This window comes from Zootoca vivipara, chromosome 1, assembly GCF_965207765.1.
Source record: "Zootoca vivipara chromosome 1, rZooViv2.hap1.1, whole genome shotgun sequence".
Classification (NCBI taxonomy): Eukaryota; Metazoa; Chordata; class Lepidosauria; order Squamata; family Lacertidae; genus Zootoca; species Zootoca vivipara.
The window spans coordinates 124184163-124202212 of record NC_142582.1 but is presented as its reverse complement, the minus strand read 5'-3'; the positions used below and the strand labels follow the sequence as shown (position 1 = coordinate 124202212).

Genomic DNA, 18050 nt, shown 5'->3' with positions numbered 1-18050 from the left:
GAGGTCCCAATCCGCACACAGCCTAATGGGCCTAGGAAATCCTGTTGGCATCGCTGAAAACAATTCCCATAACTCATCTCTTGATGTTGCAGCGGGCAAAAGTTGGTTTCTTTCGAATTCTGTTGTTCCTGAGACTACTGTTCTTGCAAGGCGTGTAGCAAGGAAAATAGCTCCACATGCGCAAAGAAACTGTCATAAGGGGCCGGGGATTGTCTCACAGGCCAGGCTTATTTTGTTTGAGCCAAGAAGGTTAGGGACACTGGGAGAATATGGTGTTAAAAGATCCTCTGCCTTGCGCTTTGTTTGGAACGGCAGCAATGGCAAGAACAAATGAATAGTGAGGGAGAGGCTGTTTTTGCACCCCATTCCCTCTGATCAAACGCCAAGGTTGCAGGTTTGGTCCCCGAATGGGACAGCTGCATATTCCCACATTGCAGGGGGTTGAACTTGGCGGTCCTCGGGGTCCTTTCCAACTCTACAATTCTTTGATCAAGGGAGGAAAGATGCGAGGGGAAGAGACATTCCATCTAGGGCTAGTATTGGTTTAAATTCCCGAAATGAGGCCCCGTAGGCCTTCAGTTCCTGGGTGTAGAAACCTCACTAGGCATATTTGCCTGGCCTCCCTCCCTCCCTCCATTCACTGTGCCAGTTCATCTTGCACCTGAAGCCTTCAGCCTTAGCAGTCAAGAACATGCAGCTTCATTCTCGCCTTTCAGCAGTCTCTGTGGGAGGTTGCACTTTGGGAAAACCCGTGCTTTGTTGTTTAGGTTTATGAGGCGCCCAATTATATGCCTGCCTCCCCCACCCACCCACATTTGAGGAAAACCTGCGCAAGGGTGCCTTGCTGTTCTAGATTGTAGTCGCAAGGACGCATGCTGCGCTCGCTAACACAGCAGGAGCTTTTGTCGTTTAAGCACCTAGCAACCCCTGTTTACCAAAACTCTTAATTATCCAAATGAACTCTCTGTCCCTTGAAACATGTTGATAGTACAGCACAAAATCAACTAGATCGTTGCAACTTGCATGGTAAGGGAGCATGGAAAAAGTGGATACTGTAGATAGTCACAGGCTTATTTATTTGGTTCCTGCAGAAATTCAGCAGTTACCTGCCTTTTACATGTGCAGGTAACTAGTTTGCATATCGGTAAACAAAATGAATGTAAATGAACCTCTCTCTGGTTTGCTTTGTTCTGATGGGTCTTTAGCTTTATACTGCCACCGGGTAAGTTCCCGGTAACAATACTTGTTTCTTAAATGGAAAGACTGTTCCCCAAAGAAATGTGATTCCTCCACGACTCCTCCCACGTGGCTTCATAATGTTCCATTTGCCTTCCACATTTCAAAGCCAACTGTGTTTTGTGGGATAGACCCATGCAGTATTTTCTCATTCCATTCATGCAATCAATTCCAGGTTGTTGGGTTTTTTTGGGGGGGGGGAGTGCTGTTGTTTTCATACAGCCAAAGCAGCACTACCCCTGCACAAGAGGGGTGGCATTGGCAGACTTGCAGCAGGAGGAGGAGTGTTTGGAAATCCCAGGAGATGCACGGGGGGGGGGGGGACTTCAGGATGAAAAGAGGGTGTTTTTTTAAACAAAAACAAAAACATCAACCCAGAAAGAAAAACTTGAAGATACGTATTTTGGGGTTGGTGGGAGGAAAAGAGAGCAAATGAGGTGAGAAGACTGGTCTTCAAAAGCTCCTGCTCATAGCAAAAGCCGCATGTTAGCCAAGAGGCAGCATGTTCATTGGGTCTTTGGGGGAAGAGGGAGGCAGGGAGGCTAAAGCAGAAAGGGCAGTACGAGATGTGGTAGGGAGAGGCAAGCAAAGATGAAAGAAAAACCCTGTAAGAAGGAGGAAGGGAAGAACATGGCAGAAGCAAAAAGGAAAGGAATTAAATAGGAGCCATACAGCAAGAAACGGAATGACAGACAGAGCCGTAGCTTGGTGATCTTGCACCCCTGGCAGAACCATCCAGATTGCGCCCCCTAGTCATGGAAAAATTAGCTCTTCTTTTCACCTCTCCTCCAACCCCCCCCCCCATTCAATTCACCCTCTATTTAAAACCATTTCTGATGATGAAGAAAACAATGCCAGTAATTTCCAGATGATTAAGCCAGTCTCTGCTTCCATCTGCCTCCATTTTATTACTGCTCTGCCCTTATACTCCTGTTTTGTGACTGGTTGGCCTAAGCCATTTTTTGGCCTCTCAAATGAGCCCTAGGGTTTGACTATCTTGTAACTTACTGTAAGTAAGCAGGGATGCTGCTGTAAGCTTAGAGAGCATTGTGAAGACGGATTAACTTTACAGTCCTATGCACATGTAAGCCTCATTGAAACTGATGGGATGTATTAAGCAATAAGTATGTTTGGGATTACAGCAAATCTGACACAGTCTATTGAAATGCCATTGAAGTAAATGGGGTTTGAGCATCATAGTGGCAATTTGGAGAGCTTTTCATTTTGGGCTACTGTCTTTCTGGGCCTAAAAGGTACAAATAAGCTGCTCTTGGTTATGCCCAAAACAAATTCCGCTTTGTCAGTTGTTTCTGTTGCAGTGGAGCTATATTTCTCTTATATATGGAAGTTCTTCTGGGCAGAAGTCCTTTATTCACCTGGGAACTGTCAGGTTGTTTTTTTAATCCTTGTAGAGTATGGCTAGCACATCACGAGATGCGCATTCTGACAGAGGGGGACACAATAATACTCCAGTATTTTGTTACATGTGGAACAATTAGCCAGCTTTAAATAATAAATGCAGTGCTCTGAATATGTGTATTATAGATAATTAAGCATCATGTTGCTAACATTTAACATGCACTTATGTCTAGGTGTAATTATGGTTGGCAAGGGCAGTTCTGCGATGAGTGTGTCCCCTACCCAGGCTGTGCTCATGGGAGTTGCAATGTCCCCTGGGAATGCAAATGTGAAACCAACTGGGGTGGTCTGCTCTGCAACAAAGGTACTGAACTTCCATTCAAAGTAAAATTTTAAATCTCATTACTAACTGGAAACCTGATATCGATTGTTTTTGCCAAGCATGTGCTCACTACAGAGAGCATCTGTCTTCTAACTCTTTGGTGGCAGTTGCCTATTGCATTTAAGCAAGCAGGAAGGTTTTGCCTTTTGCAAGCTTGCCCTTGCATGGTTTGCATGTCACGCCTTCCCTAACCATGGCTTAACATGAGCACATGGTCTCCCAGAGAAGAAATGCATCCACTTTGCTCCTCGCCAGTTGTTTTGCTGCCACACCAACAGTGAACTAACCCATGATTTGGCTTACTGTGTCATCCAGGCTCAGCTACATGGTTTACAGCTTGTGGATTGTCCAGAAGGCTAAACCACAAGCCTGAGTCAGGACAACATGCTAAGCCCAAACCATCGCTTAGTTCAGTGTAGCACAGCACCAAAACAGCCAGGAAGGAGCAAAGCGGCTGTGATGTCCTCTCCTGGATCCTGCAGGCTCACCCTAAGTCCTGGTTTGATTTAGTGTGATGTGCAAACCAGGCCAGTGTGAGTGTAAAGCATTCATTCCTAAGAGATGTTGGTTGAGATGGCAATATACCCAGTAACTGATACGAAACCAAAATGAATTAAAGGGGGAAAGTGGGCACAGGTGTGTGGGTGTTAAATACATAGCTGCCAAGTTATCCCCCTTTTTAAGGGAAATTCCCTTATGCTGAATAGGCTTCCTCGCGAGAAAAGGGAAAACTTGGCAGCTATGTAAATATACTCTGCCTGTCTCTACCCTTCTTTTGAAAGATCTCCATGTAGTAGTTCTGCATCTTCTTGTGTCAAATAACCTGACTCCACCTTCTCCCTCTGTCTAGATTTAAACTACTGTGGAAATCATCACCCATGTGTGAACGGTGGAACCTGCATGAATACGGAACCAGATGAATACAGCTGTGCTTGCCAAGATGGTTACTCTGGAAAGAACTGTGAAATTGGTACTGACAAAACAATTGCATGTCTTGTTGTTGTTGTTGTTGTTGTTTGTAGTTCAACTTTCTAGGATGACAGGAATATTCCTGCATATACCTTGCATGATTAAATGAAACATAGCTATTGGTGATTTTGTCATTATTTGTCACCCTTGATGACTAATCTAAAATCAGTTTTCTTCAGATGGCTAAATACCAAACCTGTGTGCAGATTGATAAGACTTTGGACCCCTTTAGATAGTAACAAGCCTTGAGGAGCTTTGTTCTCTCCTCTTGTTCCTCGCCCCCATCCCCAGTGCTTGTTTGAAGCAAACCACAGTTTGCTGTTTCATACGGATAGGCAAAGCAGGGTCAGAAGTACGGAATCGCTACCCATGAGTCAGGAGAGCCTAGGAGTGCATGCGCCAAAAGCTTCTGCTTATGGCAAACCAGGATTAGGAATTTGTGCAAGCCCTTTGTGCTGCATAAGGAAGTTATAGTTCACGTACAGATAGCTTACAGAAGCAGACAAATTTCAGAGTCTAAAAGTATTCTAGATAGAGCTTCCAGTAAACTTGGGAAGATGGCAAAAGGCCCTTGTGCAGGAAGGACAATGCCTTCATTACATACTCGGAAATAAAAGTGTTTAAACCTAGATTTGGGTACTGAGGATAATTTTCTTTTCTTATTAGCTGAGCATGCTTGTGTATCAAATCCCTGTGCTAATGGTGGAGTTTGCCACGAAATTTCATCAGGCTTCAAATGCCAGTGCCCAGCAGGCTGGAGTGGACCAACATGTGCTATTGGTAGGTACAGCTTGGTTTCAGATGTATTATGACTTGTATGCACACATGAAACAAACTGATTATGCAAACGGCCCTCTTAGGTGCTTGTAACTATAGCAGATGAATGTTCAGTAAGTGAATTGAAATCACACTTCCACTTTGATACAATAACAGGATTGTCACTTAACTAATAAAAACTTAGTTGTATGAGTTTGTCAGTCGATTGATTAAATCTGCATAATAAATCAATGCATCTGAAGGAGAACAGCTTCTACATCTTTAGTCACACGCGCATGTATGTATAACAGGCGGCACCATCTTAGAAATAGCATTTGTTCTTTCATATTTGAGAAGGGCAGAGGCTACTTAAGATGTCAGCTGCCATTGTAGTTTTTAGATTTTTTTGTGGTTGTCCAGTTATTAATGTCTTTCTTGGTCAGTCAGAAGCTTAATTGGTTGATGTGGCAGATTAATAGTTAATCGAGCATTGCACAGCACCTAATGAGTGTAAGTGCTTAAGAGCCTTGCTAACATGCTTATAATAAAGTGTTATCTAGGAGCCTTTATCCTTTTCCTTGTGGCCTCTGCAGCACCACATTTAGGATTACAGATGTATAGGATCATAACAACAGAACTCTCTTGAAAGTTGAGGCAAAAAGCAAACTCTTTGATTTCTTCATGCAGCAGCACATTTGCTAGGAGGTGGGGGAGGAGAGTGGTATATTTTTGGAGGTGGTGGGTAGCAAAATAATCAGTAGTGGCGAGTTGTGTTTTTCTGTTTCTGCTGAGAGCTTGCATCACTCTTCCTTGACATACTTTGCTCTCAAAAGCATGTGGTGAGGAATTAGTGATGAGAAGGATCAAACCCTCATCTTTCAGCAAGGGTTCTGTCATAAATTTGGTTGCTGCCATGAGCATGGTTGTTACCCCCAAATGTGACTCCTGGAAGCATAGATGTGACAGGTATGCAGTTATGCTCTTAGCTTTATTACAGATGAGAGAACACCCTGTTCCTAAACCAGGCAAGAACTGCATCGCTTTGGTGTTTAACCACTACACAAACAAGGTGCTATAATTGGTTTAGCAGCTCCATTTGTTCAATTCCAGTGGAAGCATCCAAAATCATTAAGTAAACGGCAAGAGTCCAAGCATCTTGTGTTGTGCTGCTGTGTACTCTCAGGCTTCTTCATCTTGCAGAGTTTTCTAAAACTTTTTTTATCATTTATAGCCAGTGTGGCAATAGATACTGAATTAAATAGTGAACAAAAATAGGGACAAACAGAGGGTGTATTACACGGGTGTCCAAACTTTTTTCAAAGAGGGCCAGAATTGATGAGGTGAACATGCATGAGTGAGGGCCGACCAAAGTTGTTGACCTTTTTTTAGGATTGAAATTGTTGAGCTTTTTTTATACCCAACAAAATTAATTGCCACAGGGCCGGATTAAACCGACCGGTGGGCCAGATTAGGCACCAAAACGGACTTTGGGCATGCCTTGGTTATAACCCAAATTGTAAAGATATATTTACACTTAAGCAAATGGTTAGTGAATGAGACTTGGTTGTCTTTCTCTTTTAAAAAAGAATCAGGATTGTTCTTGCAATTCTCACGCTTAATGTCGCGGAAGGTTTAAAACGTGTCTGCTTATGAGTTGCACTGCAGTGGAACTGCTTTAGGATCTTAAGGCGGGATGATCACTTCCTGATGGGGAGCACTTGAGCATAAAAATTTCAGAGCTTGAGTTGGTGATTCCCAAACTGTCCATGAGATTTGATAGCCTTTTCCTAATGAGTTATGGTTATGCCCATTTATCTGCATCGAAAACAACATGTATGGTTGTCTCAGACCATTCTTTTCCTCCCCAGATATTGATGAGTGTGCCTCTAACCCATGTGCTAGTGGTGGAACTTGTGTTGATCGCATTAATGGGTTTGAATGCATATGTCCACAGCAGTGGATTGGGGCAACCTGCCAGCTTGGTAAGTCAAGAGTGTAAACGATCTTTAAAATTAGTCGCGTTCATTATTGTTAAGTATATTGTTGTCATTTTGTGCAAATGGTTCCTTCGATGTTTTAGCTGCTTCTGAGTCATTTTGTGTAAATGCTTCCTTTGATGTTTTAGCTACTTCTGAGTTAATCTTGTAAGAATCGGAGTGTGTGGTGCTTTTAATGCCTCTGAGTGCAGGAACAGACAATGTTGCATCTTGAAAAGCATCCTTCCCTCACTTGCGGCAAACTTGAGCAACGTATGAAATTGTCTTCAGCATGATAATAGTGGTGGACTTAACTCCTAGGGTAGCTAAAATTAGGGCATGCTTGCACTGTTAAGCTACTACACTTGGCTCCTTTGCCTCGGGGTGTGTGCTTATCAACTGCTCCCTTATTCCTGCACGTTGCTTGACCCAAAATATTTTTCCTGTACTACATGTGTGCATGCCTCAGGGCTATGCAGAAACATTTAAGTAGTCTCTGAAGATGAGTGGGCAGGCTAGATCTGTCTGTCACTCCTTGAGCGCAATCCACCGTTAAGCACTCCCCCAACCTGGATTGTATTCTGCCAAAGACCCATCAAACCACAAGGGAAGTCGCAGGAAATGGGGAATGACAGCAGGGGAACAAGTCAGAGAATGCACAAGTAGAGGCCGTTGGGCCCACACATGGTAACCAACATGGCATATTTCCAGAACGAGTGAATGATTTCAGTTTCATTCTTCCAATCTGCTGCATTTCCTACCGCTTCTATACAAATTCCTAGGCATTGTCGATGATGGATATCATTTGCATATTCTCCACACCTGGAGAAAAACTCTTACGGTAGCCGTCATTTCTCACAGTTCCCCAAACTAGTATTTATTATACTTTTGCTCAAAGACTTGGGGAGCTGGCCTGTTCAGATAATCTCTATTAGCTGCATAACTGGAGTTTAATACAACCACAAAGTCTGAAGCTTATTGGTGCTTGCTTTATAGGGAAAATTATGCAGCATGCATGTTGAAAATATCAGCAAACATGTGTCACCGTGACATGTAGCTGATATTTTGGAGGCTCTGCTTTGGTGCAAGGGCAGTCTATTTCTGGGTTTGTTCTTCACTCCCTGCTTTTCTTTCTCTTCTTTCACAGATGCTAATGAGTGTGAAGGGAAACCCTGTCTTAATGCTCATTCTTGCAAAAATCTTATTGGTGGATATTACTGTGACTGCATTCCAGGATGGAAAGGAGTAAATTGTCACATCAGTCAGTATTTAATCTTGCGTATATATATCTGACCCTAAAAGAGCTCTTATTTATAGAATATATCAAAACATTCCTAATTCCTAATTTAAGACATCTTTAGAAATGATAAAGATATCTTTAAAGCCTTTCAAAGAACCATGTATGGTGATTCCCTTAGCAGATGTTTCCTTGCATCTAAAGCCTTAACGTTTGAGTTGTGGAATGAACTAACTTGGGGAGTAGCTTCAGTATTCTGGTCTTGGGAAGACTAACGTGACGTTTTTGCTTGAATATTGCCTGGTATTGAAACCTTCATCACCCATGCAGCTTGTATTTCCTTGCCTCTGGAAGACTTCAGATTGCTTATTAAGAATGAACAGACGTTGCTAACTCATCTTCAGTCTATTCGTTGCAATTGAGTTCCTGTCTTTCTTTCTTATTTTTAATGCCATTTGTATTTTATCCTTAGATATTAATGATTGTCATGGGCAGTGTCAAAATGGAGGAACTTGTAAGGTAAGATTAAATGCATTTGTTTTGTTCTCTTGTTTTGAGGTGCTCTGGAGCTGCTGCTCCTTAAAATTCAACCTATGGCCCAGTTCACATATGGCTAAGCCATATGATGGTTTAGTTATATGCTGGAAGTTGACCAAAGTGACTGGGGCAACCAAGTCAGATGGGTGGGGTGCAAATAATAAAAATATTACTATTATTACTACTACTGTGAATGAGCAGGTGTGCAGGCTCCTGGAAAGAAAATTTCAGCTGCTTTGCTTCTCCAATTCTGCTGCTGTGTTGAGTGAAACCATGGTTTGGTTTTAAGTGTTGCCTTAAACCAGATTCATGATTTCACTCTCCCAGACAAACCACAAGCTATAACCAAGGTTTATCCTATGGCTTACAGTTCATGGTTTGCCTGGGAGATTTAAACCATGAGCCTGGGTTCAGAGGACACACTAAGACAGGCATAGCCAAACTTGACCCTCCAGCTGTTTTGGAACTACAGCTCCCATCATCCCTAGCTAACAGGACCAGTGGTCAGGGATGATGGGAATTGTAGTCCCAAAACAGCTGGAAGGCCAGGTTTGGCCATGCCTGCACTAGGACAACCCATAGTTTCACTCAGTGCAGCAGCAGGACAACTGGAGGAGGAGCTAAGTGACCATTATCTCCCCTCTGGAAGCCCACACATTGGCTCATCTTCGCCAAGCCATGGTTTAGCTTAGCTCCGTATCTGAATGAGGACATGGCAGAGCAGGTGACACTGGTTGTCAGACTTGGAACTGCCCCTCACCCTCCAGGTGTTGTTTCCCTGTAATTCCCCACTCTCCTCTTCTTCCCCACCCTAACAGTTCCTCAGGAACAATTTGAGTGTTTGGGAGGTCTGTAATATATTTGAGCTCTTTTTCTCCTGGCAGCATTTAGCCTTGCATTGTTTATCACTTTAAATGTGACGATATATTTTAAGTTGCTTGTGCATTGCTAGTTTAAAGAGTAAACCAAGCCAGCCTCTACAAAACCATATTTGAGGGCAGTGATGTGGGTTTTCTGGAAAATTTGGATTATTTGCATGAGAATTTATTCAGATGCCAGGCTTGTATTATATCATAATTTGCAGTTAGCATCCATTCATTGTTGCTAAAGAAACTTGCAAAACAGGGGGGAATTCCATCCCACGTCACTGAGGACCTCCTTGTATCATGCAGCTTGTTGTGCTTCACATCCCATACACACATCTTTCTTTTTTGAGAAGCTGAAAATTATGCTGATGAAGGGATAAAAGCCACACAAAAATCTAAATAAATGAGATATGATCTAGCCAACCTGAGTGCTTTTCAAGCACAATTGATTTCAGCAGGAGCAATTCATACCCCTTCCACTGAAATCAAAGGGACAGATGTCTAAATTTGGTGGGTCATACCTGAGTAGTTTGTTGAACCGTATGTGCCTACTGTACTATTTTGGTGCTGGTTGGGTAGAACTTTGTCCACACTCACCCCTTCCCTTTCTCTTAAAAAAAAGGCTGTTGACTTTATGGTACTATGATTAGGTAGGAATGCTGCATTTAAATGATTAATGGAATAATCAAGAACATTTGAAGGTACAGTCCACATGTTAGCATTTTGAATGGCAAACGGGAAGAACTGTTCCTCTGAAACATTCATAGGATGGCTTTGGAGCCAACTGATTTAGTTAGTAGTACTAGGTGGCATTTGTCCAAGAATTCTAAAAATTCAAACATGAAACTGCTGAGCTACTTACTCTGGTATGTTTCTCTGTGTCATCAGTCTCTGCACTACAGGGTTGGAAAGCTTTCTTTCTTTCTTTCTTTCTTTCTTTCTTTCTTTCTTTCTTTCTTTCTTTCTTTCTTTCTGGTTCTAGGAATTTATCCTGGAACAATAAACATGATTTTAAAACGTAGCTTTTTCACTTTCAACCAGAATAGCTATGCTAGGGGGTTGAAAAGTGAGCATAGGTTTGGTAAAAGAAAACACCTAATGCGATTTACATGGATAACCAATTTGGATATGTAATGAATTTAACCTTGCAATGTAGCCTTTTCATAGGTGCAGTTTTTTGGATGCACTGCAAGCTGCCTTCTCCTGAGAACACAGTTATAAATCATCAGTTTGTTAAAAGGCAAGAGGTGTAGAATGTAGGCCTATAAACAGTCACTTTTCACAGTGTGGAGAAGTGAACCTCCAGCAGGCTCAAAGGAAGCAGGTAGACCCCATGGGTCTAGATTAAATCTCTATTGGAGAATAGCCTCTACCAAAGGCGTCATGGACTTTTGACGAAGCACAAACTCAGGACAAAAGGAAGAAACGTGCTAAGAGGAAGGCATGTCTGACAAATCCACACCGTGATCCACTCCCGCCCGGGAACCAATGTCCCCACTGTGGAAGGATGTGTGGATCCAGAATTAGCCTCCACAGTCACTTACAGACTCACTGTTAGCACCGTATTCATGGAAGACAATTTTACTCGGCTACGAGTGATCGCCAAGGAGAAAGAAAAGAGATTAAAAACTATAGGAGAATGGGCTCAGTAGCCACTCGTTCTGTACTAAAGCATAACTTTGTTGTTAATCCAGATTAATCTTGCCTCTCTCTGAGATTCTAGTTTGATTTTATTTGAAGAAAATGATATGAAAGTCTGTTCCCAGTACCTTCTGACATAAGCGCTCTCCTTTCGATCTTTCGTTTGCCGTAGGATGTCGTGAATGGTTACCACTGCATGTGCCCTCCTGGTTTCATAGGAAAGAACTGCGAAACAGAAGTTGATGAATGCATGAGCAACCCATGTCAAAATGCAGGGCGTTGTGAGAACCTGGTCAATGGATTCCGCTGTCTCTGTCCTCAAGGCTTCTCGGGAGAACTCTGTGAGGTGAAGGATCCCTTGCCCTTCTTAATAGCTCTGATGGGTTGAATTCTGGAAAGAGTCCTGTTATAATTTAAGCCCGAGTGACCCAGGGCTGTATAATTAGATAATTGCCACTCAGCTGTTCACTTTACTGTCCCGTGTAAACAGACAAACTTCTGCAGTAAGATCCCAGTAGCTATAGTATTTAAGGTCATAATATATTTGGAATAAGCACCTATTAGTTACTGAAAATATCAATGTGAGGCTTTTTTATAGGGGTCTGATTTTTACACTATGTGCATGCCGCATTCATAAATGCTAAACTTTCAAACGGGCAAGAAATCAGATTCCAAATTTAACGTGGCCAACGTGTGCATTCATACTGCTGTGTGAATTTTCTAATGTGTTTGGACAAGTTTATTCTATTGTGCTATGTTCCAGAGATAAATAGTGTAGCTCATCATATCCTAAGGGAATAACTAACTGCTCCGTGTCTGGGTTTCGCTGCAGGAAAATAAATTTTTCATTAAAAGGATACAAATGCCCTTGCAATATTCCACACTAGGGAGTGTTGAATTTCCCCTCTTTCGTATTCCAAAAATGACATGTGATAGCTCTGAGAAAGATAGTTCTGAATCAAGAGCAGGTCAGGGACAACTTCCACTGTCTGCAAAAGGACTTTTCAGGTGGACATAGAATAATAGAATTGTATATTTCATTGAAAGTTTTCCCCCAAATTTCAGATCTAGGAGCTTTATCAGATAGGCACCATGCTTTTTCTATGTGTGCCTTGCTGACAGGTAGGTGGTGCTTAAAGTAAATGCAAGTGGTACAAGAATACTGCATTAAGATTAATAATTTCCTTAAAAGGATTTGTCTTTGTAAATGCTTACATGATACAAGGCTTGTTTAAGTTTGTCCCTTTTCATCACCATAATAGTAACAAATCAGCTTTAAACCACCTTGCTTAAATGTACACACAGAATTAGAAGAGCGAGCCTTTTTCCCTCTCCTACAATCTGAATCCCCTGCTAAATTCTCCAACGGCTGTGTCAGCACATGCTTTTCAAACATTTTCCCACTTTGCAGAGAAGATGCCAACCCAGAAAACAAATTTATTGAGAGATTATTTGGAAACGATACATGTAATCCCTATCTATTGCATTTTGCATAATACAGGGGGGAGAACCATGGACACTGCTCTAAGCTCATTTGATAGATAGACACTGTACCTTCAGTTGCCTGAAGTTTGCTGTAAGGTTCAAAGTGGGCAGTACATGAAATATAGGGTCACCTTTCAGGTGTCTTGTTTTTTAAACATGTGGAGATGGGGGTAGATAGATACTGGAGGGATGCAGCCATAGTACTCTGCAGCACCATTCTGGTCTTTTTGGAAAACGCCATAGTTTGCAGCTGTTCCCCAGCTCTTCGTGGGAATATGTGAGGGCTGCCAAAGTCCATCAGAAGTGAGGACTGAGAAATATAAAAGTTTGTGCTCCACTTTTTCCACCCTACTAGATCCAACCAGTATCCCAGCTAATATCCAGGCATACTAAGCAGCCCAACTGTATCTAAGACACAGGCCCAGCTCTAGGGGTAGGCTGGGTGGCGCGGGGCACCAGGGCACTGGGCCGGCAGGCGGGCGCCGCGCTGCCCGCCGTGCCCGGCCACCTGCCGCGGCAAGGGGCGGGGCGGGGGCGCCGCTGGAGCGATCTCCGCACCACGGCGGCAGGGCGCCCGACATGCTTCAGACGGCCCTGCTAAGATACCTTCAGTGTATGAACTTATCGAGAGAGAGAGGCTTGTCTGCTGCTGCTGCTGGAAAACAGAAAAGAAAGAGGGAAAATAAGCAGAGAATTGGGGGAGTCAGAACAAATACCTGCATGGTTGGGAAAAGGACAGGGAACTGAAAACAGCAGTGCAGAGAGCTGTGGTTGAACAGCATATGTGTGTTAGGGCAGGGTGCAGTGCCGGATTTATGTATAAGCTAAACAAGCTATAGCTTAGGGCCCCATTCTCTTGGGGACCCCCCAAAAATGTAAAGGGGAAAAAACTTGATGTACATTTCCAAAACATAAGATAAAAAACAAATAAAATAAAACCTACATACAGCAACAGAGCTTTGTGTTGTGTAGGCTCCTATGATGTAAATCATGGACCTCGCCTGCTAGCCTGCTCCCTATATACTTCTTACTTGTATTTCAGTTCAACAATTACTTTGATAAAATACATATTTTGTTATGTGCAAATGGCTTTAGATACTTATTAGGTTTATAAATTACCATATAGCATATATTCAATGCAAGAAACAGCAACAATTTGTTGTTGACAAAGGACAGCTGGACTTACAAAGGACCCCATTACCTTCAGTAGCTTAGGGCCTCATCAAACCTAAATCCGGCCCTGGCAGGGTGACATCTACTATAGCTCTTTAATGGTGCAGATCCCATGTTTTCAAGTGCACAGAGTGGGGAGAGATGCAGAATGATGAGAGAAAGGGAGGAATATCTACTTTCATAATATATCTTTTCTTAGTTATTGGCTCTGTTCACTTACTTAGTTAATGAGACTCAAGGTCACTTTTCCTCATGTTTTTGTCATCCTGTGGAGAGGGGCTAAATGTGGTGTCTTCAGTTTGCACTGTAGTGACCGCCTTTAGGTGGAAACAGATTGCCTTGCCTGGTGTAGTGAGTCTTACACATTCCCATCTTTCTTCATTGCTACTCCACCTGCCCATGACCTTTGCTATCCGTTTTGCTAGAGGGGGCCAGATGAACAGGAAACCTTTGTAAGTTTCACACGTGGCTTGAAAAATGAACCACTTATGTACACAAATCAAGAAGCCCATAAAAGCACTTGTGTGGAGAGAAAGCTCCCTTATTTGTTGGAAACTTCCAGAAAGACCTGGCCTGATGCAGAAAAGAATATATCAAGGGTTTCAAAGTAGGCAAGTGGATTAATAGAATGGGCTAAAAAACATACTGAGTAGGATAAAATAAACTGAACTGAAAAATTTAAAGAAGTCTTAACGTAGCAATGCACCCTCTCGTCTTAGCAGAAGTGACACTCCGTAGTTTATGCTTCTGGTGTAAACAAAACTTGTTTTGGACTGGAAAATGCTTTTGTTACTGGAAAGCTACATCCCTTATAAGTGTGTGCAACCAATTTGTAAAGACTGAAGTAACTGCAACAATTTTAACATGCAACGTTATGTGTTGGCATACTTTAACCCATGTTGTCTTAAACCTTTTGCAGCTTGATACTGATCTCTGCAAGCCTAGCCCTTGCCAGAATGGAGCTAAATGTTATGATCTGAGAGAAGACTATTATTGTGCTTGCTCTGATGACTATGATGGAAAGAACTGCTCTCACCTTAAGGATCACTGCAAAAATAATTCGTGTAAAGGTATATTTGTCCTGTAAACCTGTTTGCTTGGTAGTAGCTAAGTTCCTACCGCAGAAGCCATATAAAAATGGACATTTGCAGGAAAGGTGGCCTTTGGTTAAATTGCTTTCCCCCCCCCTTAATTAGTGTGACAAGTCTTGGAAGCTTAAAAATGTAAAAGCAAGCAATACATTTTGATTTTAGCAGTGAAACTAAAACACTCTAGGAAGGAAAATTGAACAAGGTACAAAAACTAGAATGTGCCTTCCTTCCTATGGAAAATTAAATGAAAGGGGGAAAACATTGCCTTCTTTTAATGTACCCTTTTAGGCCCAGCTCTCTAATCTGCTTGTGAATGAAGTTTCTTATGGAGCATTCTAAATATGCCTACTAAATGTTAGGAAGACTTGATTTAATGAAATGCTGTGCAGTAGTGATGAAGCTGAATTGGAAGGTGAACTGTTTGCAGGATTTGTTTTGTGTTACCTAAAAGCCATATGTCTTATTCTTAGTAATAGACAGCTGTACAATAGAGGTCTTCACAAATGCTACCCGGAAAGGCGTCCGATTAATTTCCTCCAATGTATGTGGACCCCATGGACAATGTGTCAGTCAACCAGGAGGCAATTTTACTTGTGCCTGCGAGAAGGGCTTTACTGGGACATACTGTCATGAAAGTAAGTGACCGGGGGGGGGGGGTATTAAATAAGCCGGCATGTACATTGTTGTTGTTGTTGCTGCTGCTGTTATTTCAATTTATATGTCACCCTTTATCAAAATATCTCAGGGTGGTGTACAGCATTAGAAACACATTTGTTTTGAAACCATTTAGCGTGAGAGCTTAGGCTCCTAATGGGATTTAAAGCATTTCATTCCTAGGTCATTGGTTCAAGATTCAAAGCTTGAGCATGGCAGACCATTTCTATAAACAGGGAAAAGGCAGGTGTCATACCACAGACAAACATCATTGCAGTGCAAATACTAAATAGCAGCTACTTCCTCCTGAATTCTTGAAGACTGATTGGATAATTAGTCGAACGTCATGGTTTGCTGGGTGCTTGTTTCTATTTCTTTAAAACATGCCTGGGTACCAAATCAACAGTTCCCAGCAAAACAGTCGCCTGTTACCAGGGCCGGCCCTACGGCCAGGCTGGGTGGCGCCAGGGCGCCTGCCCGCCGGGGGTGTGTGCTGCACCCGCCCGCGCAGCTCCGGCCATGCAGCTCCGCCCGCCCGCCGCGATCTACAGGAAGATCTTGGGGAGATTTGTAGTAGACTAGCAAGGGTTTCCAGCTTTCAAATGTTTGAAAATAGCAACTCCCCCAAAACCAGCTGAAACAGAAAGTGTGGAGAGGGGATAACCAAGGGCTGGAATTTTGTGTGACAGAACTTGGAGGTTAGTTGTGGCACTGAAAAATTTCTGGACTGAACATGTGTGCAGAAGCATCCTTTTCCTTTAATTCTGTGCTTTGCCCCCTGATCCACGACTTCACACCTTTCTTCCAGTTGAGCTCCTGGTGCTTAAAAGGTATTCCCATCTCTGTTCTACAAGCTGACACACCTTTTCCAGCTGGAGCAGACATGACTTTCCTCAATAGATGAACACTCTTGTGGTGGCTTGTCACAACAAATAAAATGTTTCCAGTGGTGATTGTGCATTGTCTTCCTTAGATATCAATGACTGCCTTGGAAATCCATGCAAAAATGGTGGGACTTGCATAGATGAAGTTAACGGTTTCCGGTGTTTCTGCCAGACAGGCTGGGAAGGAAAACTCTGCGATATAAGTAAGTACAACTAAATGTTTAAATAGCAGAAGTAGTCATGAGTAGGGATGAGGGAGAATTTTGTTTTGGTTCACATTTTAATGCAAATCTACTTAATTCACATGTCCTAAAAATGCAAGCTGAAGTACAGCTCTCCTTCAGAATTCACACTTCTCCACATTTTACACACTGCAGTTCTGCAATCAGATAATCTGTACAAAAACTCATAGTTTAGGGCAGGTGCATAAAATGCATATATTTTACTACAAACAAGTGGTGTGTAAATTTTGTTTATAGTAAAAATAAATTTAAAAAATATGTGGGTGAAAATAACAAAAATGCATTAGGATTAATTGCTTGCAAAATGTGTATATCAGGGAACATTAAATATAAAAATGTGTACAGTAGGCAAAAGGCACACTAAAATGCTGATGAATGTTGACTGGAGAACTGAATTTAAGATTGGAAAAGTGAGAAATATTGAGAAGCCAAAACTGACAACCTTGTCGATGCCTAACCAGGAGACTGACCCTCACTTGCAGCCCCCGTTTTACTCAGAGGTTTATTGGAGCTTGTTTCAGGAAAATAAAATTAAGATTATAACCTTAAACTCAGGAAAACTAGTTTTTCATCTGACCAACAGTTCCACAGTTGCCCTGTGTTGGCTGCTGACTGGCATTGCCTGTCTACTGTGTCGGGCAGAGTTTCCTTTTCCAGCTCTGCAGCATGAGATGCTTTAACTGGAAAGGGCAGGGGTTCTGGGTGTGACGCGAACACTTGTCTTGCTGAGCTGTGGTCCTCCCATAGAATTAGCAGGGTTGGGAAAGGGGGGTGATGTAAGGTGCTGAGATTTCAAATGGTGGTTTGGTTCAAAAGACTTTCTGGTTTGGTGCCCAGGAGTCGAAAGAGCCTAGTCTACTGTTTAAAGTAGGATTTGCCTTCTGATTAAAATATAGTACTATAAAAAATACTGATAGTCTTAATCTCAAGGTTGTGGGTTCAAGCCCCACATTGGGCAAATGGTTCCTGGATTGCAGGGGTTTGGGCCAGATGACCCTCATGGCCCCGTCCAACTCTGCAGTTCTATGATTCTATTATCTCATATTGGCTTGTTAGGTCATTTAATACTGAAAACAGTTTCTAATTGCTCCTGCACAAGCCAGGTTACAGTACTGAGATAGTCATCTCTCTTGGTATTCTTTTCAAAAATTAATTTCTGCCTCTTTTGCTAAAGTCTTTCTTACCTTGGAATTTTTTAGATTTCAATGACTGCTTGCCAAATCCATGTCACAATGGAGGTCGCTGCATTGATTTAGAGAATGACTTCTATTGTGAATGTACAAGTGGCTGGAAAGGCAAAACATGCCATTCAAGTAAGTGTGTTTTAGATGGTATGGTTCAGCTCAAACCCAGAAGTTAAAAGAGGAAAGTATTGTATAGTAACTGAAGTAGCTTTGAAGGGACTCTAAAGAACTGCAGAAAGGGATTTGATGAAGAGAGTCATGTACAAACAAGTCCAATCACTGTCTGCTTTTCCACAAATGAAATGAAACCACTAAGTAAAAAAAAAATTGGCACACTATATTGAAGCTGGAGAAAGAAAGTTTGGAATCCTGTCATAT

The 18050-nt window shown here is 42.3% G+C and overlaps 1 protein-coding gene across 2 annotated transcripts in view; it reads left to right on the top strand.

Annotated features, from left to right (window-relative positions):
- Positions 1-18050, top strand: part of JAG2 (jagged canonical Notch ligand 2) — an 86456-nt gene that overhangs the window by 52224 nt on the left and 16182 nt on the right. Inside the window, exons 6-16 of one of the 2 annotated variants that reach the window (XM_035104725.3) lie at positions 2829-2959; positions 3828-3947; positions 4613-4726; positions 6571-6684; positions 7826-7939; positions 8388-8434; positions 11132-11305; positions 14537-14687; positions 15179-15343; positions 16336-16449; positions 17688-17801. In XM_035104725.3, coding sequence (XP_034960616.1) covers positions 2829-2959; positions 3828-3947; positions 4613-4726; positions 6571-6684; positions 7826-7939; positions 8388-8434; positions 11132-11305; positions 14537-14687; positions 15179-15343; positions 16336-16449; positions 17688-17801 — 1358 coding nt within the window. The remainder of the gene's footprint in view (positions 1-2828; positions 2960-3827; positions 3948-4612; positions 4727-6570; positions 6685-7825; positions 7940-8387; positions 8435-11131; positions 11306-14536; positions 14688-15178; positions 15344-16335; positions 16450-17687; positions 17802-18050) is intronic. The other variant, XM_035104733.3, reaches the window with a different exon arrangement.